The sequence below is a fragment of the Podarcis melisellensis genome, assembly GCF_964234715.1.
Source record: "Podarcis melisellensis genome assembly, chromosome: 8".
NCBI classification, from domain to species: Eukaryota; Metazoa; Chordata; class Lepidosauria; order Squamata; family Lacertidae; genus Podarcis; species Podarcis melisellensis.
The window spans coordinates 30047152-30074705 of record NC_138540.1 but is presented as its reverse complement, the minus strand read 5'-3'; the positions used below and the strand labels follow the sequence as shown (position 1 = coordinate 30074705).

Sequence of the window (27554 nt, the reverse complement as noted above, 5' to 3'; positions counted from 1 at the left end):
CATCCATTCTTCGGTGATCAGCCTTCTTTATGGTCCAGCTCTCACTTCCATACATCACTACTGGGAAAACCATGGCTTTCTATACGGTTACCTTTGTTGGCAAGGTGATGTCTCTGCTTAAGATGCTGTCTAGGTTTGTAATTGCCTTTTGACAAACCTAGTACTTTACTGTACTCAAAATACTTGTTTTTTTCTTTAAATGAATATGATTTTTTAAAAAAAAAAACAAAAACCTTGCGCTCTGAGCCGTCAAGGAGAGTGCCCCAGGGCTTGTGCAGAGTACAAATTCCCGATTTGTTTTCAGAGGTGCAAACTCTGCTCCCATAAGCGGCGCCGAGCCTTTTCCCGGAAAGGAAGCCGAGAAGCGCTCGGTGATCTCGGAATCCGGGCGTACGGCTTCGCCTCAGGCCTAGAGGGGAGGCACGGGGGGAAGGCGGCGGAGAGGAGGAAGGGGCTGGCGGGAGAAGCCGCGAGCCAGGCCGGTTGCTAAGCGTTTGGGAGGCCGCCGCCGGCGGAGGAGCAGGAGGGAAAGCGACCCCCGGAGTAGCTGCCTCCGCCGTCGGGGAAGGGAGGGGAGGGTTCCCGCCCTTGGAGATGGCGCCTCCGCCGATGGTCTGCCCGGACGACCCCCTGGCCACCGAGACCCGCTCGCCGCAGGCCTGGGAGGGGGACCATGAGAAGTTGGCCAAGGTGGGGTGGCGGAGGCGAAGCGGGTGGGGCGAGTTGTAAGGACCGCGTGATAATGGGGCGGCGCAAGTTACCTGTCAGTGGATTTATTTCTTTGATTAACATCGACTTCTCGTTCCTGCAAGAAGCGGTGCATCATTGGGTGGTATGGTATTAGTCCTGTTGTAAGGGTGGACCCCTCTTAAATTAGTCCTGCTGATTAATTTCAATGGATCTAATCATGAGCGTAGGCAGGGAGGGGCAGCTGCCCCCCAATCAATAAAAATACATAGCAAACTGAGGTTTTGCACTCCCAACAAAAGGCCTGCCCCCCCAATCCTGGCTACGCCCATAGATCTAATCCTGAGTAGGACTGCGGAGGTGTCCCTATTTTCCAGGGACATCCCTGATTTAGAGAAACGGTCCTGGTTTCTGATTTGATCCCAGAATGTCCTGCTTTTCCATAAGAAGTCCCTATTTTCATTGGAGAAATGTTGGAGGGTATGGCGTTATCTGAACCCTCCCTGCCATCTGAAGGCAATCCTGTATAGAGAAGGGATTGTTTAATGTTTAATTATGTTTTTATATATGTTGGAAGCTGGGGCAACCCAGTAAGATGTGTGGCAGTATAAATAGTAAAATTATCGTTATGGAATGAGACATCCCTATTTTCATCTAAGAAATGTTGGTAGTCACCTGATAAGGAAATCTCTTGAAAGTCACTCAGTGCAATTCTAACCATGTCTGCTCAGGAGTAAGACCTATTGCATTCAGTAGGGTTTACTCCCTGGGAAATGAGATTAGGATTGCAGTTCTGGTTAAGATAAAGTATCAGGGGTGTCATGTAGCACCTTTCTTCAGACCCAGATAAAAATGTTAGGAAGCCAGTGGCAGCCACTTCACACAACCATCAGCAGCCACCAGGAACCAATTCACATGTGGAGAGATTTAAAATAGACTCCAGTGCAGTGGCATAGCGTGGGTTGTCAGCACCCGGGGCAAGGCAAGTAATTTGCGCCCCCTAACCCATGGATTTGCGCCCCCTAACCCTAACCCCCAGATATTGCGCCCGGGCCCCCCTGCACCCCCCACGCTACGCCACTGCTCCAGTGATCCATTTGCTCAGGATTCATGTAAATTGGCTTCAGTGGACGTGCAAGAGAGAAACTGACAGAACAGAAGGTATTTCTAATTACACTTTGTACAGCCCTGTTCTTGACTGGTGTATCTACAAAAAAACATTGACAGAAGATAACATGAGATACTCTGTTCTTTCACAGATTCATTTTAAAATTTTAAAAGGACATTCAGCAGCTGTGACCTCCTGTCATTTCTGTTTTGATGAAACAAAAGTTCTTTCAGGCTCTTATGACAGCACAGTGAAACTCTGGGTAAGCTTGTTACAGACCTGAAACAAGAAATCTAATTGATCATATTGCTCTGAAGTCTAAACCGTAGTTTATCATATTAGCACAAAGGTTAAGTGAATCATTGTTGAAAGTACCAAACATACACTCTAAGGTCGCGCTCCTTTGCACACTCAGCTTGGAGTAAGTCCCATTATACTCAGTGGAATTTATTTCTGAAATGACATATATAGGATTGAACTGTAAAGTATTTGACACAATTTTAGTTGCCAAATTAAAGTGGTAACTTTCCCACCACTTGCACAATGAACACTTGGCCTACAGAGCTCATTTTTGTAGGGTGTGGTGATGGTTCGGTATATATTATGTTTAAAAAAAGAGTAGAAAGGTTAGAAGTTATAAATAATATAAATGGAAATGTGGGAAAAACATTCCACTTTTGCATTGTGGGTACCTCTGAACCTGAGACACTGGGCAGAGAATAAGAATACAATTTATGCCCTGTGTGGTTGCATTTGCCTTCAAATAGCCCAAAATAGTTATTTTTGAAGAGATAAATGTATCATGCAGCCAGTGTATCATGTGGCTTCATCAGGTAAACAGAGGTAATTGATTTATCGGACGCAAGTTCTGCAGGCAGCTTATAAGCAAAACTATTTAGAATAATTAAGTGAAAAAATATGTGCTATGAATTAGCCTTCATTGTCTTTTTCAGTCTGAACACACTACTGAATAACCAAGTTTATCTTTATTTCCTGAAGGATATTGCCGGTGCTGTCTGTATTCAGACCTTTGAAGGTGAGCACACTGGGCCCATTTCTGAATGCTGCCTGAGTCCTGATAATAAAAGGTGATAACACTGTTGCATTTTATATATTAATTAGTAAGCCAAGGAACTAATTATATTCAGCAAAGTGGGTTTATAGGAACAGGGAAAAGAATGATGACAAAACAGAACGGTCAATGCAGTCCTGCCTTAGAAAGCCAGTAAGAAAAAATATTACTGTGTTGTTATATATATCTTTATAAAATACTTGAATCTTTTTTATTAAAAAAAGTAAATAGAATAATTAGATTTTAACTCAGTGTTGATATAGTATTACTACCACATGTAATGAAGTCCGCAAAAGCTTATGCCATGTTATAGATGCCAGTCTTTAAGGTGCCACAAAACTGTTGTATTTGCTGCAAGAGATGTAACAATTATTCCTTGGGAGAGAGTGTTGCCACTGAGTCTGGCTGCTGCAATGTGGAGGAGCCAAGAGAGGAGCATATATCTGCAGGGCTACTCCATGAGTTCATATTGGGACAAATGGAAGATGGTGGGGTGGCTGGGGTCTCACCAGACACCATCCTCATGCCACTTGCAGAGATCAGATGCATTCAGTGAGTGCAGCTGATAGGAGAAGAAAATTCTGTGTGGAGATGTACAGTTTTGCAGAGCCATCTTCAAGGGACGGAAATAAGCTAATCCTCCTTTTGCTCCCACATTTATTTGCCACATTGCTGAATTTAAGACACCAGTGCAGCTGTTGTCAGAACTGAGTGGAGAGCCAGCTAAGAAGCATGAAGAGTTTCTATAAACCACTGTTTTGTTTTTTTAACTCTATTCATTAAAAGACAACAGCGATGCAAATCAGTACAATATATCCAATTAAATCAATGCTTTTGCATTATGGCTAATTAATTTAGAAGAGACATTAGCTATCCAAACTGGTTATAGATAAGAGGAAAGCAAACAAGCATGATAACAAAATCATCTTCATGCCACGTTAAACCATACCTAATGTTTAACTGCAATTTCACGCCAATGCCCAGCATGCTCAAAAATCCCTGCTTTGCTCCTCCTTTGCTCCTGACTGTGCTGAAATAAATCATGAACTTCGCATTGTCCTGTCATCTGAACCTGGGCTGCTTGTTTTCCCCAACAACCCATGAGTGCTAAGCCAAGAACAAACCTGGGCTACTGTTCATCGAAGAAAAAATAACTCACAGGCTGAGCCTGAGTTCAGATGACACATCAAGTCAAGACTTTGCGGTTTTTTGCTCATAGCATTGTGTGGCCAGGAGTAGCTGGGACTTTTAAGCTACATGAACCAGCTCACTGCTCATTCGTCTTACACCAGAGCGAAATGTCTCTTATGGTTTAAAAGGATGCACAGACCAGACCACTGCATTAATTGCCAAAATACTGAAAGGCCATTAGGATAACAGTGCTTACGTTCTGGGTTAGTCAAGAAAAAATGTTATTTTGGTCTAGTGGAGGGTGCTGAAAAATAAACCGTGGGAGACAAATATAGATACTTATCCACCTTGGAATAAATATAATTGAATATCTTTGTTGTATAATGGACCTTAGTGCTTTTTTTTTTACTGCTGTGTCAATGACAGAGCAGTTACCAAGCAACATCAGCTGCCGGAAAATGCACAGGAAAGCTAGCCCCAGAAAACCTCATAATCAGAATAGCACACAAATTCTAAATTGAGTCCAATGACAGCTCAATCCTGTGGTCTCAGTACATCAGGCATCCATCACTCCATCGTTGGGATTCTGTGCACAGCCATCAGCAGCAGAGGCAACATTTCAAGAGTCACCATAGGAACAAAAGCCATAATAGCAACAACATCAACAGTGCAGAGATTGCATCTCTGGCAATTCTGCCCCGTTTCCCAACGACAACCCTATATTAGCCATGCGGGGGCGACAGCTGAATGACCCCATGATATAAGGCAGGATGTGGTGAAGCTTGAATGTTTTTTTGCCTAGTCTATGCACGGAAAACCAGGCAACCAGCACGAGACGCAGTTGCTTCTCCACCGTGTTGCAGTTGGAAGCAGGGCAGCTGCCACAGACTCCAAGGCTGTCTGACATGGGTACAAATTGTCTGGCAGCGCAAACACAAGCCGTCTGCAGCAGCTAGCCTTTTGCCAAGCAGGCCAACAGGGAAGAAAGGAGGACTGTTCCAGTCACAACTCCCAGCCAGCTTCAGAGCACAATAGGTGGGAAACAAGCACGGGAAGTGCAAGGTCTACCTAGGAGAAAGCTCAAGACCTGCTGTGGCCCAAATGCTTCCTCAAAACACTCATCATCAGACCATGCCAACCACTCCCATTCTGCTGGGTGTCTCTGTGTGAACAGAGTATTTTATATTCTTTGCAAGAGGAGATGGTTGCATGGTCAAGGAAGAGCAGAAATGCCTATACAGTGGTACCTTGGTTCTCAAATGCCTTGGTTCTCAAACACTTTGGTTCTCAAACTCCAAAAACCCGGAAATAAGTGTTCCAGTTTTTGAACGTTTTTTGGAAGCTGAACGTCCATTGCAGCTGTCGGCTGTTGTTTCTGGGGCCTTTGCACCAATCAGAAGCTGTGCCTTGGTTTTCAGACGTTTCAGAAGTCAAATGGACTTCTGGAATGGATTAAGTTTGGTGCTTTTGTTTTTGCTATTTATTTTTTGTTTTTGAGGCTATTTCTGTTAATCTGTTTTTGTGACTGTGTGGAACCCAGTTCAGCTACTGATTGATTGATTGCAGAAATGGATAAAAAGCCCCCCACCCAAACAATGAGTATCATTAGTGCAGAGAAGAAGAAAAATAAATTTTCATTTTTATCATATACAATACTGTCTTATTTATTTTATAGTACAGTACATTGATTATTGCTTTCACTTTATGGATCAATGGTATCGTTAGTAAAATCCATGTTAAACTGCTGTTTTAGGGGTTGTTTTTAAAAGTCTGGAACGGATTAATTTGTTTTGCATTACTTTCTACGGGAAAGCGTGCCTTGGTTTTGGAACGCTTTGGTTTTGGAACGGACTCCTGGAACGGATTAAGTTTGAGAACCAAGGTACCACTGTAATAGAGTAAACTCATACAGAGCAGCACCAGAAGCTTCCGGGAGGATTAGTGTGAAAGAGCACCGAGGTTGGATTTGAGTTTCAGTTCAGGAGGTCATAAAAACGATTCCCACAAGGCAAAGTTTACCTGCCAGGTTGCTCTACCAGCAGTTATTTTAGGTGAGGGCACAGCAGGACTGCTCCAGACAGCAACTGCACCACCACATAGGCACTGCAGAAGGCGGACTGGCTTGATCAGCCTCCCAGGATCCCAGCCTTCCTGCTCTCTTAGCACTGTGTATAGCACCCAGGGGCACAGCCAAACAGAGCTAACTTGGGAACATGGGCCAATGGAACAGCACAGACTTGTAACTTATGGAGTCTACCTGTATGACTCTGAGAGTGATGTGGCTCCATTCAGCAGGCCTTAATACACAAGGTACAATTTCTCCAGAGGCACCTTGCAATCATGTGGTGATGGGCTGTGGAGGCTTGCAGAATTAGTTGGACTCCTGATGCTGTAGGGACGCGGGTGGTGCTGTGGGTAAAACCCACCATGCCGATCGCATGGTCGGCAGTTCGAATCCCCGCGGCGGGGTGCGCTCCCGCTGCTCGGTCCCAGCGCCTGCCAACCTAGCAGTTCGAAAGCACCCCCGGGTGCAAGTAGATAAATAGGGACCGCTTACCAGTGGGAAGGTAAACGGCGTTCCGTGTGCTGCGCTGGCTCACCAGATGCAGCTTCGTCACGCTGGCCACGTGATCCGGAAGTGTCTGCGGACAGCGCTGGCTCCCGGCCTATAGAGTGAGATGAGTACACAACCCTAGAGTCTGTCAAGACTGGCCCGTACAGGCAGGGGTACCTTTACCTGATGCTGTGGGACTGAGAAAAGTGGTTGTCTGAGGCTGTCTATTAACTGCAGTGGGAGATATTTAATGTATGCCGCTTCTGCATAATGTTACACAGGGGGAAGGAACAAGGCCCCAGAGAACATAGGATTCCTCATTAGTTACATTCCTCCTGGCTCGGCTCCTTAATTGCTATAGGGGCAGACATTTTTGTTGCCACTTTAAAAGTGGGCTGGCACTGGGATTTTGAGAAACAATTCCATCCTACCCAGTGGCCACAACTAAGTCAGATGATTCCCCCCCTTAAATATCTTATGAGCCGAGTGAGCGGTTTGTATTTTCCTGCTTCCCAGGGTTTTCTGCTTCCTCCATAAGCACATCACATAAAAGAGAGAGAGAGAGCACCAGTTGCTTTGCAAATGTGGAACATCCCAGTTTCCGGTTTGAGTGTAACTCTAATGAACAAAATGGAGCTGTAGTATTTGAAGACACATCTATAGTGTCTTTCGGTTTTATCCAGATTTACATTTGCTCCTATTTTGCACTAAAGAGCAGGTTTTCCCTGCGAAAGGAGCTGGGCAAGGGGGAAACCGCTTGACCCACGCCTAGAAATCCCAAGTTAAGCAGAAAACCATTCCAACTCATGCTTTTGAGGCAGGGAACAAGCAGAAGTGTGGACGAGCACTAAATACTATACAGTGGTACCTCGGGTTAAGTACTTAATTCGTTCCGGAGGTCCGTTCTTAACCTGAAACTGTTCTTAACCTGAAGCACCACTTTAGCTAATGGGGCCTCCTGCTGCTGCCGCGCCGCTGAAGCACGATTTCTGTTCTCATCCTGAAGCAAAGTTCTTAACCTGAAGCACTATTTCTGGGTTAGCGGAGTCTGTAACCTAAAGCGAATGTAACCTGAAGCGTATGTAACCTGAGGTACCACTATATATGATGGAGGATGAATCTTTCATAAAGAGCATAAAGCACATTCGTAAGCTACGTTATTGCTATCTTAATAATAATAATTAATTAGCATGAATCAAATGTTTTTGCTGTCTTTCAACATGTAAGTGTGTTTAATGTTTTAGGTTGATAACAGCATCATATGATAAAAGTCTAAGGGCCTGGGATACTGAAACAGGGAAAGTGCTTGTATGTATTGATTTTTTTATCTAAATCCCCCTATTTAACCACTAGAAACTAAACTTCCCTTTTACTCAAATGTTTATCCTTGCAAACACATGCAGTCATTTGCAATGGGGGAATAGTTTGGTGAAGCTTCTTGCAGTGAAAATTGGTGGTAGTGGGGTTATAGTTTTTCCTATTACTATTATGTTATGCATTTTGTGTTTTTATGTTGTCAACCGGCCTGTGATCTTCAGATAAAGGTTGGTATATAAATTTAATAAATAACAATAATACAGTAATCTCAGCAGTTGTCTGCTGCAAATCAACTCCTCCCAAAATGACTTTTCTCGAACAAACGTTGATTTTTCTGTGGGGATTTTTGCCTGGGCTTCAAACGGATTTCAAGGATAAGCTAACAAAAATCAGAAATATAATTTTAAAAATTAAGTATACAGTCAGAAACTGTGTGAAAACAGCAGCCAGTGACAGAACATCTTAGAGTGAAAGTCCTGGGAAAACAGAAAGGTCTTTGGCACCAACCAGCATGACATATCTGAATGGGTGTCAAGCAAGCGTTCATGTGGAGGGCCTTCCATAAGAATGGGTTAAATTCCTTTGTGTGTAATGTTTGGTTCCACCCTAATGGTCTAATTCAATTGGTACAGATTTTGATCATGTGATTAAAAAACCAAAACAATTAAAAAAAATTATAGCAAAAGATAAACGTGTGCTGCATTTCATGTATTCATATATGATTTCTGTCTCTGTCCAGGATTCTGGCTCTGACCAGGATTAAGCTTTCAGTACTTACTTACTGTTCCTACTAAACAGGACTGGGGCGGGCGTGAACCATAGCCTTATCTCAGAATGTTCTGAGGCATAAATACAAGGTGTGACCGGAAAGTTCGGTGAATGGTCACAGAAATCGGACAGTGAGAAATATTCGAACATACACAGCTTACAGGGCTTCAAAGTAGGCCCCCTCTGATACAATGCAGCGTTGACAAGGTTTGTAGAACTGTTGGAAACTTCTGGAGAAGTCCTCTTTTCATACTGCTTTCAGTTCCCTTGTCACAGCAGCTTGGACATCTTCGATTGTTTGCCGACCTTCGTGGAAATGCTTAAACCACTCATACACTGTCTTTCAGGTTACAGCTTCATCTCTGTACACAATTTTGAGCATTTTGTGGGTTTCTGATGCTGGTTGTATGTTTGAGTATTTCTCGCTGTCCGATTTCTGTGACCGTTCACCGAACTTTCCGGTCACATCTTGTATAAATGCTTAGAAGTGAGTTAAATATATTTTTTAAAAAACCCGTGAGCGTGATCCAGTCTGCCCTCTGCACACTGCCAGGTACATGGTGGGAGTGTCGCCTTGGTCTCAGTCACAAGTAACTTGAGCTGCATCTGGGCTCATGTGCGTATAAGTTTGGTCCTTGGCGAATGGTTAACCCTAAAAGCATAACCTCAAGGGCTTCTCTTCTCTTCTTCAGTGGACTCTTGAGCAGGATGGCCTTGTGACTTCATGCCATATTTCTCACGATGGCAAATACGTCGCCTCCAGTTCAGATTTGGAAAATGCTTTATTCATTTGTGGTGCAGAAGATGCGAAAAAGGTGGCATATGTCAGAGGTAACATTTTTCAAACTTGGTCACGATCCTTTTCTTTATACCTGTTGAATGACTCCCAGACATACACATGCCTCTCATTTCAGTGGGACGTGTACAGGATACGATTCTGTTTGGCTGCCCGTTTGCATATTGATACATGTTTACCTGAATCTAGAGTATATATGGATTTCTTACATATCACCCTAGAAGGAGCATGTCTTTGTACAAAGGAACTAGTCTGACCAGTTTACCAGGTTTCCTCTTGTAGATTCTAACCTTGCACAGGATCACAGGTTTGGAAGGGACCAATGGGTATCATCCAGGCTGACCCACCACACACCACATATATCTCCTGAGGACACATTCCTATGGCACAAAATTGAGCCAATTGAATTAACAGAGTGAATTCTAAGGCTAGTTTTTGATGTGTAAAATTGCTAAAAGTTGAATAAATTGGGAATCAAGTGGTGGGCGGGTGGGTAAACTGACTCCAAAAAAATAATAAGCCAGTATTACTGTCACTACTTCAGCATTATTAAACTGACATTTTGTCCCATACTTAGATGCTTAGTTATTGTGTGTGCAAGTGTTTCAGTTCCTGCTGTGTTTTGGAACTATAGAGACGTACATTAAAAAAACAAAACCATGACAATAAGCTGAAACTCAGATGTGAGTAACCATCAGACTAGCTGGTAGCTCTAACCTTGTCCAAAGTGCTTGCAGCCTGTTTCTTGGAGTGTTTCTTTCTTTCAGAGTATCACAGAAGCACAGTGAGAAGGTGTCGTTTTGATCCTCAGAACCAACGAATAGCTACAGTGTCATCTGACATGTCTTTAAAATTCTGGGATATTATAGCACAGTCTACCACAGTCACAATTGAGCGGTAAAAGAGACAGTGAAGCAGCTACTGATGTGGCTCTCGTGAAGTCTGCTTCCTATTAGTGTAAAATCTGTAGCAGTTAAATGGGTAATGTGGCCACTTGCACTAAACTAGATGTTAATTTTGGAATCTACTTTTCACACTCATTTTATAGGAGGCCCATCCACATAATAGTCACCCTCCTGTGTTTTCCCACTTGTGAGTGCTGAGAGTTCAGCTTTTCAAAAGATTTTAATGTGCTTTTCAGAAAGTACTATTTTGATTTTGGCAGTGACGTATCAGGCAGCTGAACCTACCACAGCTCAGTATATCCACACTATCCGTTTTTAATGCTTTTCCAGACATAATTTTAAAAAATATTAACAAAATGGTCCTTTAATGAAAGAGTGTTTGTTTCATTAATTTCATAGCACTTTTTCTTTTTCTTTTTAAGCCAAACCGTTTTTCTGAGAAAGAAAGGAAACAGGAGTCCATTTTTAAAAGTATGTCTGTTTGTACTCAGAACATCCTTGGCCCCAACTCATCTTTTCTTCTTATCTACCATGTCCAGACTAGTGTTACTTTTACTTGCACTTCACAGGTGATTCTCCAAAGCTAGCCTTTGGAGTGCATTGTGTGCCTGGGACAAAAAGCATTTGCAGTTATGAGGATAGCCAGAAAGAGCAGCAACTGACCAGTAACTGGGTTTTTTCTGCAGTACCAGGGTTGAGGTCAAATAGTGTGCCCTACAGAAGAGTCAAGACTGTAAATTTGATGGTATCCTGCTGCAGTGATCTGCACATCTTTTTCAGGGCACACACCAATGCAATTGCAGATTGCCGTTTCTCCTTGGATGGCCATTATTTGTGCACAGCAGGTTGGGATGAAGTTGTAAAGTTATGGGATATCAGGACAGGGGAGTTCCGTTCTCATGGACCCATTATTTTGGATCAGGGCCACATAGGAATAGTTGGCTGCTGTGATATTAGTAAGGATGGTGAGTAATGTGAAATGTCGTATAATGGCACCTTCTACACAAATGTATAAATGTGAAAGAAAAGTGTGTTTATTTCAGATGAGTCACAGGGGTCATGCTCAAACCACTAATTAAGTTCTCAACTTTCAGAATGAAATGATTTTCCGTTTTGATTAAAAGGTTGCTCGTTTAATTGAGGTAGACTGAACTTGATGACTTACGGTAGATTGTTGTTCAGTCAGCCTTCTAGAGCACTCCTTAATTGATAAGCTCATTAAGATCTACTGTTAGGTGAACATGTCTGAGCAGAGAAATAAAATGTCAAGCTCTATGATGCTGTGTCAGCCCCTGCTTGTTCCATTCAAACCTCTGCCACTGTTTAAAATAGCCACTTTCCCCGTATCAGTATGCTTCCATCCTCACTTTACTCAAACGCTTGCCATTGTTTTAAACCACCACTTCCCCCCCTTCTCGCTCTCATGCCATTACCGCAGTTGTTTTGCAACACACCTTCACTTTTGCTCCCCTCCCCTACCATGACTTCCTGCAAATCCAGGCCTGTGATGTGGCCTAGAAATCTCCCAATGGGAGCTGCGTGATGACATTTTTACATTTTTATTATATAGAAAGATCTAGCTTAGTATTCTTAATGCAGTGTTTCAGTTGTATTAAAAGTCAAATATTCATTCACTTTTTCCTGCATGAATGAATCTTAGTTTATTTAATAACAAAGCACAAGGCATAATTTTATATTTCAGCATCGCTTGTGGTGTCTGGAGGTTATGACAAAACAATCGTTATCTGGGACTCGCGAGAGGCATATAAAAAGCTATGTTTAAAGGTACTGTGTAAGCATTTGCCTGGGCAAAGGAGGACTTAATTTTGCTTCTGCAGAAGTTAGCTGTGAAACTTCAACTGACTATGCAAGATCAGTTCCTAAATGAAAGATAATTTTTTCTTAAAATGCTCTTTCTATAAGAATAATTAAATTGGTGTTTCTTTTTTTCTCCATCTCTTCATGTCATGTTTGATATCCAGTAACAATGTTTAAAGCACTGACAATCTCTCTGCTTTTATAGCTGATCCATTGAGCAGTGCCCACATATCTCCTGATAGTGCAATTCAGAAGCCATATTCTGCACATTCCCACCTTTGGTACTAAGCCATTGAGTTGTGGTTGCTAGGAAACTAAACCATAATTCCTAGGGTGGTTCATGATCAAACATCACAGTTTTTTGAACAGCAATTGTACACCCAATATTTTCACTTGTGTTGTTGTTTAGTCGTGTCCGACTCTTCGTGACCCCATGGACCAGAGCATGCCAGGCACTCCTGTCTTCCACTGCCTCCCACAGTTTGGTCAAACTCATGCTGGTAGCATCGAGAACACTATCCAACCATCTCGTCCTCTGTCGTCCCCTTCTCCTTCTCCATCTTTCCCAACATCAAGGTCTTTCCCAGGGAGTCTTCTCTTTCATGAGGTGGCCAAAGCATTGGAGTCTCAGCTTCACGATCTGTCCTTCCAGTGAGCACTCAGGGCTGATTTCCTTCAGAATGGATAGGTTTGATCTTTTCGCAGTCCATGGGACTCTCAAGAGTCTCCTCCAGCACCATAATTCAGAAGCATCAATTCTTCGGTGAGCAGCCTTCTTTATGGTCCAGCTCTCACTTCCATACATCACTACTGGGAAAACCATAGCTTTAACTTTTCACTTGTAAGTAACCATAATATCATGAGGCCTGTATATTCAATAATGATTGAGGTTGGTTAAAGGTCCCCAGCCTCTTTTGGGGCTGTGGGCACAGTTCAAAATTTGATAAACTCTTGCAGACAGGGCAGGGCTGGCTCACCCATGAGGCAAAGTGAGGCAACTGCCTTGGGTTGCCAGATCCGCAAGGACAGTAGATCCCCTGTGATGCCCCCTTGATTCTGACTTCAACCCTTGGGTAAAGATGCTTTGACACTCCCCCCCTGTGCTTGATGTCGATATTCACTCCTTCCTTGTTCCTGGTGTAGATCTTCATTCCTCGCTTCTTCCCTGGTGGCTGGGGAGGGAGGAGTGCCAGTTTGCGATTCGCCTCAGGTGCCCAAATGTCTTGGACCGGCCCAGAGGTAGGGCACCTCCACAATAGAAATGGCTGCCCTGCAGCCTGGCTAGCCACAAAAGGAAAATAACTTGCCCAGGGAACTGAGTTGCAAGACAGAGGTTGGGTCTGAGCCCCAAGTGCCAAAACGTATTTGCCTCCAGAAGCCAATTCAACTTCGTGGAAGGAAAAGTGATGGTGCTCAGAGAACTCCCCTCCCCTCCCCTCCCTGAAAGCACGCACATATGAAATACACAAATCCCACACAGAAAACAAAATGTAACACAGCTCTCTCTCTCTCTCTCTCTCTCTCTCTCTCTCTCTCTCTCTCTCTCTCTCTCTCTCACACACACACACACACACACTAAAACTCACAGGCAAAGCATCTCCAGTTGCTTTACTCCCCACTTCAAAGCTTCCTAGGCAGTGGGACAGTCCCATATTTTTTCTTTTTTAAAAAAGGCAGCCTCCACCTTCTCCCTTCCCTTTCCTGTCAATGTTTCTCAGCACCACATGGGAGTGGAAGCTTCGCTTTCTGGCCAATATAGAAACAAAACAAATGTGCAGGGCTGAACCCTGACACACGTGGGTGCCATGGGAGGGAATGGTGACAATGTTTGTGTGCATCAGAACAGAACTTCCACCCTGACAGGAGGCCCCTTTCTTGTAGGGCTGCTCCCCTTCTCATAACGGACAGAATGACAAATGCATCGGCCGGAAAAGGGAAACAGAACCATAGTTCTTCCATAACAGTAATTAAAACTATTCACTATGAAGTTCTGTGGAAGATATTATATTTAAAATAATATATTAAAATTGTATGTAAGCGCTTAAGAAAAAATACAAAGTATTGATTAGATTATGCCAGAAACAGATGGGGTCCCCCCCCCCAGAGAGTCACAAAAGACTCACACCCCAAATATCTTGAATGTAGAATACATCTTATAATGCACCTCTAAGCAGTTTTCATCTGTGACGTTCACAACAGAAAAAGGCCTTCGGTAGTATTGAAATAAAATAACAATGAAACTAATAGTGCAACCATAAGCATACTTACTCAGAGGCATGTTGCACTTAGTTCAGTAGGACTTGGCTCTCTACAAATGTCTTAAGGGTGAACAAAATCCCATTTTTGTGTAATCGGAAAACTGTTTCTTTGCAGGGTCATGCAGGTTGGGTGACAGACATTGCCTTGAGTAGCAACAAGAAGTGGCTTGTATCTGCCTCAAAGGTATCATCAGTAAGCTTAGTTAAATAATTGGAAACTTAGTTCAGTGGCTGTCTTCCTCCCACTCCTGACTGCATTGTGATACTTCAATCCCATAAGGTTTTTGTGGGCCCCTCAAAACCCTGACAAATTTGTCCTAAAAAAAGAGAAAACCTTGAAGACCATTCTCATGAACCTCCTGCTGAGTCTGTGGTGCCAAGAAATATGTGTAACTGTACACCCACCCACACCTCAATCCCCTCCATTTTAAATATTTAAAAATTGGCCACGACCACTTTTGCATTTCAGTCACACCCACAATGACATGCAAAGGTGTGGCCCTTGGCCTGAAAATGGTTACCCATCCCTGCTGTAAATTGATAGAAATCCTTCCATTGTTTCAGGACTGTACTTTGAGAGTTTGGGACGTTGCAGATGCCCATGAAGTCCCTGTGGTGGTCCAGGCCATTAGAACAAGAGGCTCCAAGTTAGCAAAGGTCAGTCTCTTATTCCTCTCCTGGATGTAACTACCCTACAAGAATGTTTCCCTCTATTTGTATGTCCATATGCTGCCTCCTTTTCCTTTTAGCAAACCCCAACCTCAGAATCCTATGTGCTCTAAAGTCCATTCTGCGAGCCACAGGTGCATTTCACAGCCTTTGGATCAAAGAATGTTGAAGGGCAGAGCATGATTTAAGTCAGGGATGAAATCTGGAACTGGTTTTGAATGTCACACTTGAATATCGGAAACCATCATAAAGGAGAACATCTGAATAGCAGGAAGCTGCATATCCCATAGTGCATCCCTGCTTCCAGATCTTTTGGACTATAACTCCCAGCAGCCAGCTGGTGCTTTCTCCACATCCTTTCCTACAGGAACAAGAGCTACCAACATAGCATTCCTATGGCAGCACAAAAATTTGGGGGGAAGGTAGGCAAGCTTGCATATGTATGTGTCTGGGTACATCGTCATCCCTGCACAGACTGACTGCAGTGCATCTCAAATGCAGGATGCAATACGGTTGCCGAAACAATGTATTGATTCCAGATGGAATTGCAGTCTTAACTTACTTCTGAGCACACATGGTTAGGATTGAGTTGTAAGGCTACAATCCTGTTCTTTCCTGGAAGTAAGCAGCATTAAACACAATGGGGCTTGCTTCTGACTGAACGCATACAGGATTGCACTACACTGCAACCAAGAAATTAAGTCATTTTTATCTTGCCCCACTCATTTTGATGGGACTTAAGTGAACCCAATATGGTCTGTCACCTAGTAAAATGCTACTAAAAAATTAGGAGCACGTGCTGAATGTCTCTTATAGAGTGATTTCTGCTAAGCATTCATTAGCATTTGCAAAAATGGGTCTGCATGTCAGTTTGTTTTTAGAATGGAAATTCCTCTTGTCTGAACCACTTATATGTTATTTTTTTCTATATAAAAAAATCTAGTGTGAAGAATGTAAGAAGTCTTTCCTGCTCTTCCACAATGATGAAGACAAAGTAGAAATCAATTGTGTTTTCTGTCGGCTGGCAAGTTACAAAGAAAGTGTTCTGCCAGATCCCCCTCCATTGCCTCCATTGCCTCCTGATTTTTAAAGGAATCAGCAACAGGCCATTGCTGGAATTTTTTTAAGCGATAAAAGTTATTTGCCTGCATATACAGAATTCGGAACTGTTTTTTTAGTCTTTAATTACATACTGAAATTCCTATGGAATAGAGTCATTTGAAGGAACTACTATGTCCTACTGGTTCACAAGCGTAAAATAAAAAAATAAGTACTGCCAAGTGGATTTACACAACTTCTAGTTCCACTGTGGCCCTCTCTTAAATGTAATTGAAAAAGTAACCCAGTGATGCGAAATGAAAGTCGTATGAATCTCAATCTAGTGTGGAACAATTAAACAACATGGGCGCCATTAAGCAACACCAGTCCAGCTGAGAGGTGAAACTTGCGGTCTTTTAAATTCTGAAATCCACACTAGAGCAATACCTTTATTAGGGCAATCAAAATGTCACAAAATAGTGTGCAAGCCATGAAGAAGCTTCAATCTGATCAAAGCCTCGAAAAGGAAAGTGTGAGAAGGTTGCTGACATTCAAGGGAAGCTCTGTTAGGAGCTCTGTTAGGTTTGATTTCTATCATTTAGAGAGCGTCATTTGAATGCCTCTCACATTCAGTCTTGGAGATTTTCACCAGTTGCAGATCCCATGAATTTCAACATCAACCAAGTTTATTCCTCCTCTCCACCTTAGGTTATCTTTTAGCCTGATTTAATATTGTTTATTGTTTTATTTAACAGGATTTATATGCTGTTTAATCATACATAACCTCTAAGCAGTTTACATAGAATATGAAATGTTTGTTAAAAATATTGATAAAATCAAACGTTAAAAGCAAGTTAACCTGAAATTTATCAAAATGCATAAAAGTACATCTTAAAACTATTTCTGGAAGATTTACCTAAACAAAAAGCCTTTAGCAGGTGCCAGAAATAATACAGCAAAGGTGCATTAGAGACTAGTTGCTGCCACGCTGAATAATCAGTTCCTTGGAACTGAAGAGTTCTGGAGAACTTGAAAGTGTGACCACAATTTTCTGACATTTTGGTTGGCCCAATAAAAGCATTGCCCCGATACAGGTTTTGGGATTTTTCTTATGGACCAAGATAGCTACTTCTACGTTTTGAATCTTTGAAGTGTGTTCATATTTGGTTGCATTTGCAAATGTAGATACACATATGTGTATAAATGTAGACTGCCAGTTTTAAGGAACATGGGAACAAACCGCTATTCTGAATAATGCTTTTTGTAGGAAAGGGTAGGGAGCACTGAAGATGAGTTTATGGAACTTTGATGGCCCAAAAAAGTTTGAGAACCACTGATAGATGCTGCTACAATCAGGGCCATGAGGCAAGGTGAAGTGACTGCCTCAGGCGTCAGGATCCGCAGTGGCACTGGCAGCAGATCCCAACGTAGACTTTTATTCCCCTTTTGTTCCTGAGGGAATTGGGTGTGTTTGGCCTGGAGACCAACAGGAGATCTGAGAGCCCTTTTCACATAACTTAAAGGCTGTCACATCGAAGATGGAGCAAGCTTTTTTCTCCTGTTCTGGAGGGTAGGACAATGGATTCAAGTTACAAGAAGAGAGATTCCAACTAAAACATTAGGAAGAGTTAAAACAAAACAAATTTCCTTCCAGTAGCACCTTAAAGACCAACTAAGTTAGTTCTTGGTATGAGCTTTCGTGTGCATGCACACTTCTTCAGGGGATCTGAAGAAGTGTGCATGCACACGAAAGCTCATACCAAGAACTAACTTAGTTGGTCTTTAAGGTGCTACTGAAAGGAAATTTGTTTTGTTTTGACTATGGCAGACCAACACGGCTACCTATCTGTATTAGGAAGAGTTGTTTGACAGTGGAACAGATTCCCTTGGGAGGTGTTGGACACTCCTTCCTTAGAGGTTTTTAAGCCGAGGTTGGACGGCCATCTGCCATAGTTGAGATTCCTGCATTGCAGGGGGCTGGACTAGATGACTCTTGGGTCCCCTTCCAACGTTTTGATTTTATGTAGATCGCCACTTACTCCTTCCATGGTGGAGAAGGGGAGGGGTCGCCACTTTGGGGTTTGCCTCAAGTGCCAAAATGTCTCTGGCAAACCCTGGCTACAACCCACCATCTCTGCTCAGAAGCACAGGCCCATGGGGTGCTGAGGCCCCTAGTCCTTCCAGAGACACCCTCTCCCTGTGGCCTTTCCTTGTTGTGATGGCCTCCTTAGTCTGTGCAAGGCTGGTTTTTTTGGGGGGTGTTGTTAAGGGAGGGGGGCTTGAGCTTCCCCTCCCCGCCCTCCCAGCTAAGTTTGATCCCCTGCAAGTTTTCTGCACACACCTCAGTCGGTAGAGCACAAGCCACTTTTGCAGAGGGTTAGACTGGATCACCCTACTCTACAATGCTGTGATCTATTCTAGCCATAGGAGCCAACTCCCAGGGGCCGAGGGGCTTTCCCCCCCAATAAAATATTTGAGGGCCCCCCAAAAAAGTTAGTGGGCATCTCCAAATATGGTGTGTGTGCTGCATTATGCGATCGATTGTGTGGGGCGGGAATTGCCTGCCCCCCCAAAAATTGTTTTTCGAGTTGGCTCCGCTGATTCTAGCAGAATCGACCCTCGGAGAAGTGCGATGCCGCTGGAGGGTCCGATTGAAGTCTACCCACGTCTACTCAGAGTAAGCTCCGCTGGAGTTCAGCGGGTCCCACTCCCTGGGAAATTGCATCTTTGCAAGGGGCTCTCCCTCTGCGCATCTTTGCAAAGCGCTTCTCTCAGTCAAAGCTGAGCTGAAGGACAAGCCCTACAAGCCCTCAACACCCCGCCCCCCCCAATACATAAATCCCGATGCCGGTCCCTGATCCTTAGGAAGTGCGGTGGGTGAGAACGCAGAAGAACGCCTTCCGTCCACGTGCGGATCCAGCCGCGGCGGCATCTCCCGCAAGCCGCTTCCTCCTCCTCCTTCCTGCTCCCTCCCGGAGGTACATGAAGGCTGCTCCGCTGCTCACCCTACCGGCCGGCGCCGTGGCTTAGTTGGTTAAAGCGCCTGTCTAGTAAACAGGAGATCCTGGGTTCGAATCCCAGCGGTGCCTGCAGAGGAGTCGCCTCTGTTTTGCCTGCGCCTTCAGGAGGCGGCCTTATTTTTATGCCCACCCGCCCTGCTCGGCTGGAGAAAGAGCGAGAGAGGCGCGCTCGGATCCTCCGCCTCCTTCGCTCCAGGTGCTGCTTAAAGGTTTTGCTGCTGCGCGCCTCTTTGCAAGGGGCTCGCGGCCAGGCGCCCGCTTTGCAGGATGCCCGATGCCCTTCCTAGGCGCCCTTAAGAGCAGCCCCCATGCCCCATCCCCCCCGGCGGCAGCCCCATCGCGGATCCACGCGCGCACGTGGGGGGCGAACCCACAGCCGAGCCCTTTGCGATTACGGTCACGAGTAAATGTACACCTTTTTGCAAAAATGGGTTATCATAACAAGAGAGAGAAATAATCTTACGTGTGGCAGTAGTTTGACATCTTGCAGAAAATACGGTTTAATTTTTTTTACACGGAAGTGTGTTTGTTGCCTGCACCTCTTAGACTTGAACTGCCGATTTCTGTCTGTCTCCTTCCTTTAAACAGGGCCACTTTTTAACTATGCCAGGCAGAGGGGGAAACACCCTCCAGCTCCCATGGATGACCCTCTTTATTCTTTAATGTTTCCTATTCCTTTATGCTTCCTTCCTTGGTGCTTAACATGTTAAAGAGGATGCTCAGCAGATGCCCACTGGTGACGCATTATTCTGAAGACAGACACACACAGAGAAACTTGACAAGGTATGGTATGTTTTTCAGAATCCTGTTTATTCCGACCACGCAGGCTTTGAAGGGAAGAGTGTTTGTCACATCATTCTACATTCATTCATTCATTCATCTATTTATAGTCATGTGTTTGTGTAGTTGTCCAGATTAATCCGGAACCACAGCTGTCCCTGCTTATTTCCTTGCCGTCATCAATACAGGCGAAAACTCGCAGAGGGCCATGCATCAATATGTGCCAGGAAGTGCTTTATCAAGTCGATTAATCCAATCCAAAGGGTCGATCCAGTTTAGGTTACAATCCTAAACCCCCTCACTAGGGAGGAACTCTGTGAAATTTACTTTGGATAGCGGTCAGAAACAGTGGCGTAGCGTGGGTTGTCAGCACCCGGGGCAAGGCAAGTAATTTGCACTCCCTAACCCGTGGATTTGCGCCCCCTAACCCTATCCCCCAGATATTGCACCCGGTGCGGCCGGCCCCCCCTGCACCCCCCACGCTACGCCACTGGTCAGAAAGTGTCACTGAGACTTTCACAAGCAAATCTCAGTGATGGTGGAGGTTTGTCCCTTAGTGAGGTTTCCAGACTTTATCCAGGCCTCTTCCCCCATCCTCCCATTCAGAGCCTCTGGAGCTGCCCATTTCCTCCTTATTATGCCAAAAATGGATACTTGCACTGACTGGACCTTATGTCGCCATAACACTGTCCTACCTCCCCTGTACTATCATTACTTAGGGTCATGGGCATAGCCAGGCCTTTTGTTAGGCGGGGACAGAACCTCAGTTTGCTATGTATTTTTATTTAATTTTATTGTTGGGGGGAAAGCTGTCCCTCCCTTCCCCCCCTTGGCTATGCCCATGCTTAGGGTTGCCCTGTGGTTGATGGCTTAGTAACAATCTTACCCTGGTCCAACCAGCATAACTCAAGGGCAATATTGCAGCCTTACAGCACTGTCTTGATTATGTCTACTCAGAAGTGAGTCCTGAATTCATTGGGGATCATCCCAGGCTACTGTGGTTAGGACTGCAGCTTTAAGTGAGTACAGTCGTACCTTGGATCTCAAACGCCTTGGCTCCCGAAGAAATCGACTCCCGAACGATCAAAACCCGGAAGTGAGTGTTCCGGCTTTTGAATAATTTTTGGAAGCTGGACATCTGGTATGACTTCCACAGCCTCCGATTAGCTGCAGGACGCTCCTGCAGCCAATCGGAAACTGTGCCTTGGTTTTTGAACAGACTCCCGGAACACATTCTGTTCAAGAACCAAGGTACAACTGTAAATGATTTCTTAGATGCTAACACAACCACTGGTAAAAATGTTGTCTGGGTTACTGTGATTACAGTAAGCCCACAACTTACATACATGCCTTTAACGTGTGCACATGCAGCTTTACATGTGTGGCAAACAAACAAACAAACAAACAAACAAACAAGGGTGGAAAGGGGGCAGGCTTACGGGGGAAACGACTTTGGCAATCCCACCTGCCATCCAACCCAGTGACTATATTGGTTTTGGCTTTATGTGTGATCCCCGGAACATAACACATGCTACGTTGCAGGCTTACTGTACCATATGAACCAAGCGCCAAGTCTCAGAAGGAGGATCTCCTCCCATAGAGGATAGTACTGTATAGGTGTTGAGTCCTGCAAGGTTGTGGTGGGCTGTGGGAAATTCCACTGTCATGTGAAGTTCATGGGGTGGGAGTGGGGGTGGGGGTGCGATAGGGCCTCTTCTATAGTCACCTCCAGATTGTGGAATACCCTCCCCTCCTAGATGTGCCTAACCTCGTCAATGAACACATCTCAATGGCATGTCTAAATGTACTTGTTCCCACAGGCCTTTGTGGGTGGGTGAACCCTTAGGATATGTAATCCCACCCCAGGACTGTGTGGTGAAAGGTGGAATGTAAATGCTAGCAGCAGCAGCAACAACATCATCATCATCATCAACAACAACAACTTGGGTGGCTTGCACTGGAAAAGTCCACAAGGGCCTTGTGAAAAATAGTGTAGATCAGGTTCCTCAACCTCAGCCTTCCAGATGTTTTTGGCCTACAACTCCCATGATCCCTAGCTAGCAGGACCAATGGTCAGGGGTGATGGGAATTGTAGTCTCAAAACTTCTGGAGGGCTGAGGTTGAGGAAGCTGGTGTAGATACTTGAAGCAGAAATTTAGTCTGTGGGACTTCAATATTCCTGGAATATTTTGGCACTTTTCCTGCCTACAGAGCAGCCTCACAGAAGCAATACTCCACTTCTGGAGTATGTTCTCCGTTTTGGGCATATTTAAAATGGCTTTGCAAGCATTTTCAAAATGGACTTTAGTTTTCTTTGTTAAGATGCCAAAGATCAATTGGTTGGGAATGTGTATAAAGAACAAAGCGATGGGGAAGGAGAGGTAAAAACATGAGGACAAACCGTCTTCTCAGAGGGTTGGTTTGGCAGAAGGAAATACTGTGCAATTCAGGGACTTTGCTGAAGTCAAATGGTGTACAGGTACGTCACGTAAAATTAAAACAGGCAGGAGGAACAAAGTCACTTCCCAGAAAGATGTCAATGACCAAAAGACAAGCAACACTGTGGAAGGGTACCCCCTGGAAACAAAGACCAGCATCACCAAGTACTTTTCCTGAAAAGGACAGGACTGCCAAGGAGGGAATGCTTTCGGTAAAGAAGTCACAAACGAAAGTGGCAACAGAAATCAGAGCTGGATGTAAATCTCTTAGAAGCTTGGCTGTCACAGGTATGGAACTCCATCCTTATAGACAAATTAATGGCCTTATAACAAGACTGGAAAGAAAAACAGCAACTTTTATGCAACATGACATCCTTTTATTGAATAGTACAAGCTATTAAGCATGGCTTCCATCACTAGCATCACATGGAACATTGTGGAATGACGCTTTCATCTGACTACTGTACATTCAATGGACCACAACTGGGATCGCTTCATGTTATATTTCCTGTATTTCCCTTCTCTCTCACACCCCCCACCCCCCACCCCAAGAACAAGCAATGGCTAGATTTTATATGGCTTGCAGGTGGGTGGGGAGAGATTTGCAATAAAATAAATTACAGTCTGTATTCTATTAACTATTAAAAGGCTTGGAAGCAGGCATAGAAAACAATAAATGCAGCCTCTTAAAGTAGATCAGAATCACTTAATACTGTCATGTTACGACTTTTGAATCAGGGTAATAATAAAAGCCACAATATAAATCAGTTGTCGGAATAAGGAATGACAGGGAAGTGGGGAGATGCTTGTGTATTATTGTCCCAGCTGTTGCGTTGTTTGGTTGGAAGTGAAAGCAGCACTTGGGGAACTCCTCAGAGAGCTGAAGGGCAAGGAGTGGATGTGAGGGCAAGATTTATATACCTTAAAATGAGCTTATTAAGGCCCCATCTGCACTATACATTTAAAGCAGTATTACCCCACTTTAAACAGTCATGGCTTCCTCCAAAGGATCCTGCAAATTGTACCTAGATTGTTAAGGGTGCTGAGAGTTGTCAGAAGATCCCTCCCCTTCCTTCACATAATTACATTTCCCTGGAAAATTAGGAGTCAATGGTTAAACCACTCCGATAATGGTTCATATGGGAAGAGGTGGTCCTTGACATATTGCGGTCTTGAGCCGTTAAAGGCTGTATAGGTCAAAACCAACACTTTGAATTGGGCCCTTAAACTAATTGGCAGCCAGCGCAGTCAGGCCAGGATTGGTGTTATATGCTCAAGCTGTCTTGCCATGGTGAGCAAGTCATTCCTGCAACCATTGAGGGAATACAATAAGTATGCATGTGTCTCAAGCAAAAAATCACTTATAGTCAAAACCCATTGGGTTCAATGACAGGTGGGACTGCCAACATCATTTTCCCCAGAACCCCACCTCTTTTCCTTTTTTAAATTTTTTTGCTATGCGCACATGTTAAATACATGTAGATGGTGGGCTTAAAGTACTTCTGTCTGAATTAATGCTTTCCTGTCCAATCTCGCAACATTATATCTGTTATGAATTTTAGATTGATTGGTTGATTTTTACTGGACTCTGTCTTCTGATGCTTTATTGTAGCTTTGGAGGTATTTGTTTTATTATTTCAAGGCCTTGGGCAACCAGTGATGTGTAGTTCTGCTCTTTCTTCCAAGTAAATTTTTAGGTTTGAGATGTCAAGTAACTCAACATGCTCTGCAGTAAATGATGGTTGTGTACACAACATACATTCAAAGCACATTTCACTCCCCACCCCCAGAAAAGAATCCTGAGAATTGTAGTTTGTTAAGGGGGAGGGAAATTGTAGCTCTGTGAGTGGGTAAACTATTGTTCCGGGATTCTTTTTTTGATAGGCATGTGCTTTAAATGTATGGTGTATATGCAGCCCATCATGGTTATCCAACTGTGATCTTAGGGGAGCTGGGAAATCTAAACGGGCCTGCAAATATATATTGATAATCTTAACAATATGCACTTTCTACAAGGAGTTTAACGAGATTGATTTGTGCTGCCTTGGTAACAATTAGCGAAGGCTACTGAAACCTTTCAAGGGAGAAATGAATTTTTTTCCCCTAAACAATTGCTCTAAAGTAATTGCTAATATAAAGCAGGCCTGCCACAATATAAAATGCTTGGCTAGGTGGTGGAACATTGCTTAATTTCTAGCAAAAGGGATTGTGGGGCTCAGTCTCCACTAGCCTGTCTAGAAACAACACCATCTGATCGAGTAGCTTGTCTCCTTGATTCCTGCTCTACGGAGACTCTGCATTGTATGCTGCTAAATTATGCTCAGATTAGCCCCACTGAAATTAATAGACTTGTGTTTGTCATGTCCATTAATTCAAGTGGATTTACCATGAGTATGAATAGCTTTGGATACAACCCTCTGTACAATGCCCTCTGTACCGGGCTCAAGAGGGCTTTCACTTATTTTTACTTAATATCTTCCAGAGTCAAACCTTAAAAGCACTGAAAACAAAGGCCAATGAGCCCTTGTATAAAATAAAACCTGCAGTGGAATAACCAGAATAGTTCATGAGAAGGAACAGTCTTGCAGATTTAGGAATTGCCTCTTGCAGTCTGGATGGGTTGGAATGATAAATTGCTAAGTGCAAGATCAAGTGTCAATTCAGAGGCGCTGTTGCCTGTTGTGGGGACTTGGGCTAATCTCCAGCACTTTCAAATAAAAAGCACACGTGGCATTATCTTCTGAAGACCAATTATTTAGGACAAAACACAGAATAAGAGATCTTTGGCCCAAACATTAGTGGTAGCACTGAATCACTGACATGCTATTTACCAACCCACCATCCATTGTTTGTTTCTTTACTTTTACTCAAAAACAAGCCACCCTTGTTGAAACTGCTAAATGTGAATTACCACAATGTTCTTCCTGTCACTTGTACCATGCACAGATAATTAAAGCATTAGAGAGAAACGAAGTCGTTAATGGCAACGTTTAACCCTGATTTATTTCACAATTGATGGTGGTGGTGTAGCTGTTGTATGCAAAGGAACCCACAGCAGTTGTTCATCTTGCAGGAACAAGATGCTGCTACTAACAGCTCATTATCATATATTCACAATTTGTCAAGGAGCCTGCCGTAAGCATCCGCTCTGCATGTAGGGAAAGCATCACCCAAGGAGGCTCCAACTTTAAGGTACTACTGCTGCGAATTTCTGGGCTAGTGGGTGGCAGAGCAACCTACAGCTTTCAGGCTCTTATCATGGGAAGTGGAAAACCAGCAACAGACCAGTCACCACTAGAAGAATCACCCCACCCTCTCTTTGCATAAACCCTCAGGGAGGGCCAGCTGGCCCAATAAGGTAGATGGGGCACTGCCCCACCAACTTCAGGCTGCCCTCAGCCAGCCCCCCACCTGCCTACCTTCTTACTCACAAGGAGCTCAGGGAGTGGAATAGCTTGTCTGATACTTCCTCCTAAGGGTATGTTCACATAACCACTAACTCCATATCCATTATTTTGAAGTCACGTTCACACAGTGTTAGCCACAATTCACATAGATCCCACAGTTTCTTATAAAATACTGTATTTGATGCATTTCTCCCCCAAACAGCTTCAGTTCTACTGGAAAACAGGATATGGAGTGTGAGCAGTAATGTGAGCATTAAAGACGGGTTCACATAAGGAAGGCACTCATAGCTCCACAATTCATATTATTCCACTGTATGTTAAAAACATAAAGCCAAGTCAGAAAGTACGCAGAATACTTTTCTCATTGCTGGTGGGAATGTTAGACTTCTTGAAAGCATTGCTCAAAATATGTTCTCATATTTTTGTTGCCAGTATTTTTTTTTATAATTTATGTGCAAACCCTCATGAACACAATTTCTGCAACACATGCAGTAAAAGAAAGTGAAATAGAATGGTGTGGAGGCAAAAGGAATCAGGGATTACAGCAGTAATTTAAGGCTGATCCTTATCATGCGCAGGCACATATTGCTTGTCTGACTCCGCAGTGTCATTAGATCCTCCTCTTCAAATTCCACTATATTTCTTTTTCGTTAATCCCAGTTTACACCTCTTTTATTGAATTCATTTCCCTGGGATTTATGAGGTTTTTTTTTTTTTGGTTTTTTTTAAAGTGCAATCACAGTCTTAGGACTTCTGCAAACTTTGACACAATTTCTCTTCTTGATGGATAATTAAGTCTGCATCTCAGGAATCATTGGCATACAATGGGTTTGGCATATAAAAACAAGTCCATAACCTCCAGCATTTCCTAGCTCAAAAGAAGGACATGCTTGTTGCAAAATCTGCTCTCCTACCAAAGAATCATTTTGCGAAACTTCAGTTTTACATGTCGTTGAAGTCGTTTTCACAATTTATGGCTGGGTGCTGTATTTGTGTTTACTTTGCAACAGCCTGTCCTCTACTGATTTAAAAGCCAAAATGGGTAATGTTTCATTTGTTTAAAGTGAGCCTTGAAAAATGTAATTGTTCTACAGTGGCCCAATTTACACATAGCACTGAGACAAAACAATGGCACAGAAGCAAGAGTGCGTTCCCAGAGCAAAGGGGAGTAAAATGCACTTTCAACGTGCACCAGTCTTTCCCTACATCAGTGGTGTCCAAACCTTTTTCAAAGAGGGCCAGATTTGATGACGTGAAGGGCCGTGAGGGCTGACCAAAGTTGTTAACCCTTTTTTATGATTGAAGTTGGGATTTTTTAAACTGACTGGTGGACTGGATTGGCCCCCGAAGCAGACTTTGGACATGCCTGCCCTACACATTCCAGTTGTTCCCAGCTAATACTGCAGAGCTGGAAAGGGGGCTTTTTAGTTTAGAGAAAAGGAAAATATTAGGGTATATGACAGAAGCATATAAAATTATGCATGGTGCAAAGAATGTGGACAGAGAGCAGCTTTCCTTCCTTTCTCATAATATAGGAACTGAGGGCCAGACAGTGAATGTTGGAAGTTTCAGGACATCACATAGCTAAATTGTGGATTTCTCTCCCACAAGATTTAGTGATGGTCACCAAAGTCATGGAGGTTAAGACTATTAATGGCTACTAGTCACACTGGCCGCATTTCTGCCTCCACTGTGGAGGCAGTAAATGCTTCTGAATGAGTTGCTGGGAATCACAGGTAAGGAGAGTTGCTGCTATTGAACTCAGGTCCTGCTTGCGGGTTTCCCTTT

General features: G+C 43.7%; 1 protein-coding gene across 2 annotated transcripts; it reads left to right on the top strand.

Annotated features, from left to right (window-relative positions):
• The first annotated feature begins 440 nt into the window (after positions 1 to 440).
• Positions 441 to 16377, top strand: WDR88 (WD repeat domain 88). 2 transcript variants are annotated; one of them, XM_081922629.1, is made up of 11 exons: positions 441 to 690; positions 1947 to 2057; positions 2795 to 2883; positions 7797 to 7860; positions 9330 to 9468; positions 10201 to 10330; positions 11119 to 11303; positions 12041 to 12123; positions 14530 to 14598; positions 14979 to 15071; positions 16027 to 16377. In XM_081922629.1, the coding sequence occupies exons 1-11, from the start codon at positions 595 to 597 to the stop codon at positions 16171 to 16173; spliced, it is 1206 nt and encodes a 401-aa protein (XP_081778755.1). In that variant the 5' UTR covers positions 441 to 594; the 3' UTR covers positions 16174 to 16377. The 2 variants fall into 2 exon arrangements, with proteins under 2 accessions (XP_081778755.1, XP_081778756.1); XM_081922630.1 differs by lacking the exon at positions 441 to 690 and adding an exon at positions 727 to 832.
• The last annotated feature ends 11177 nt before the right edge of the window (positions 16378 to 27554 follow it).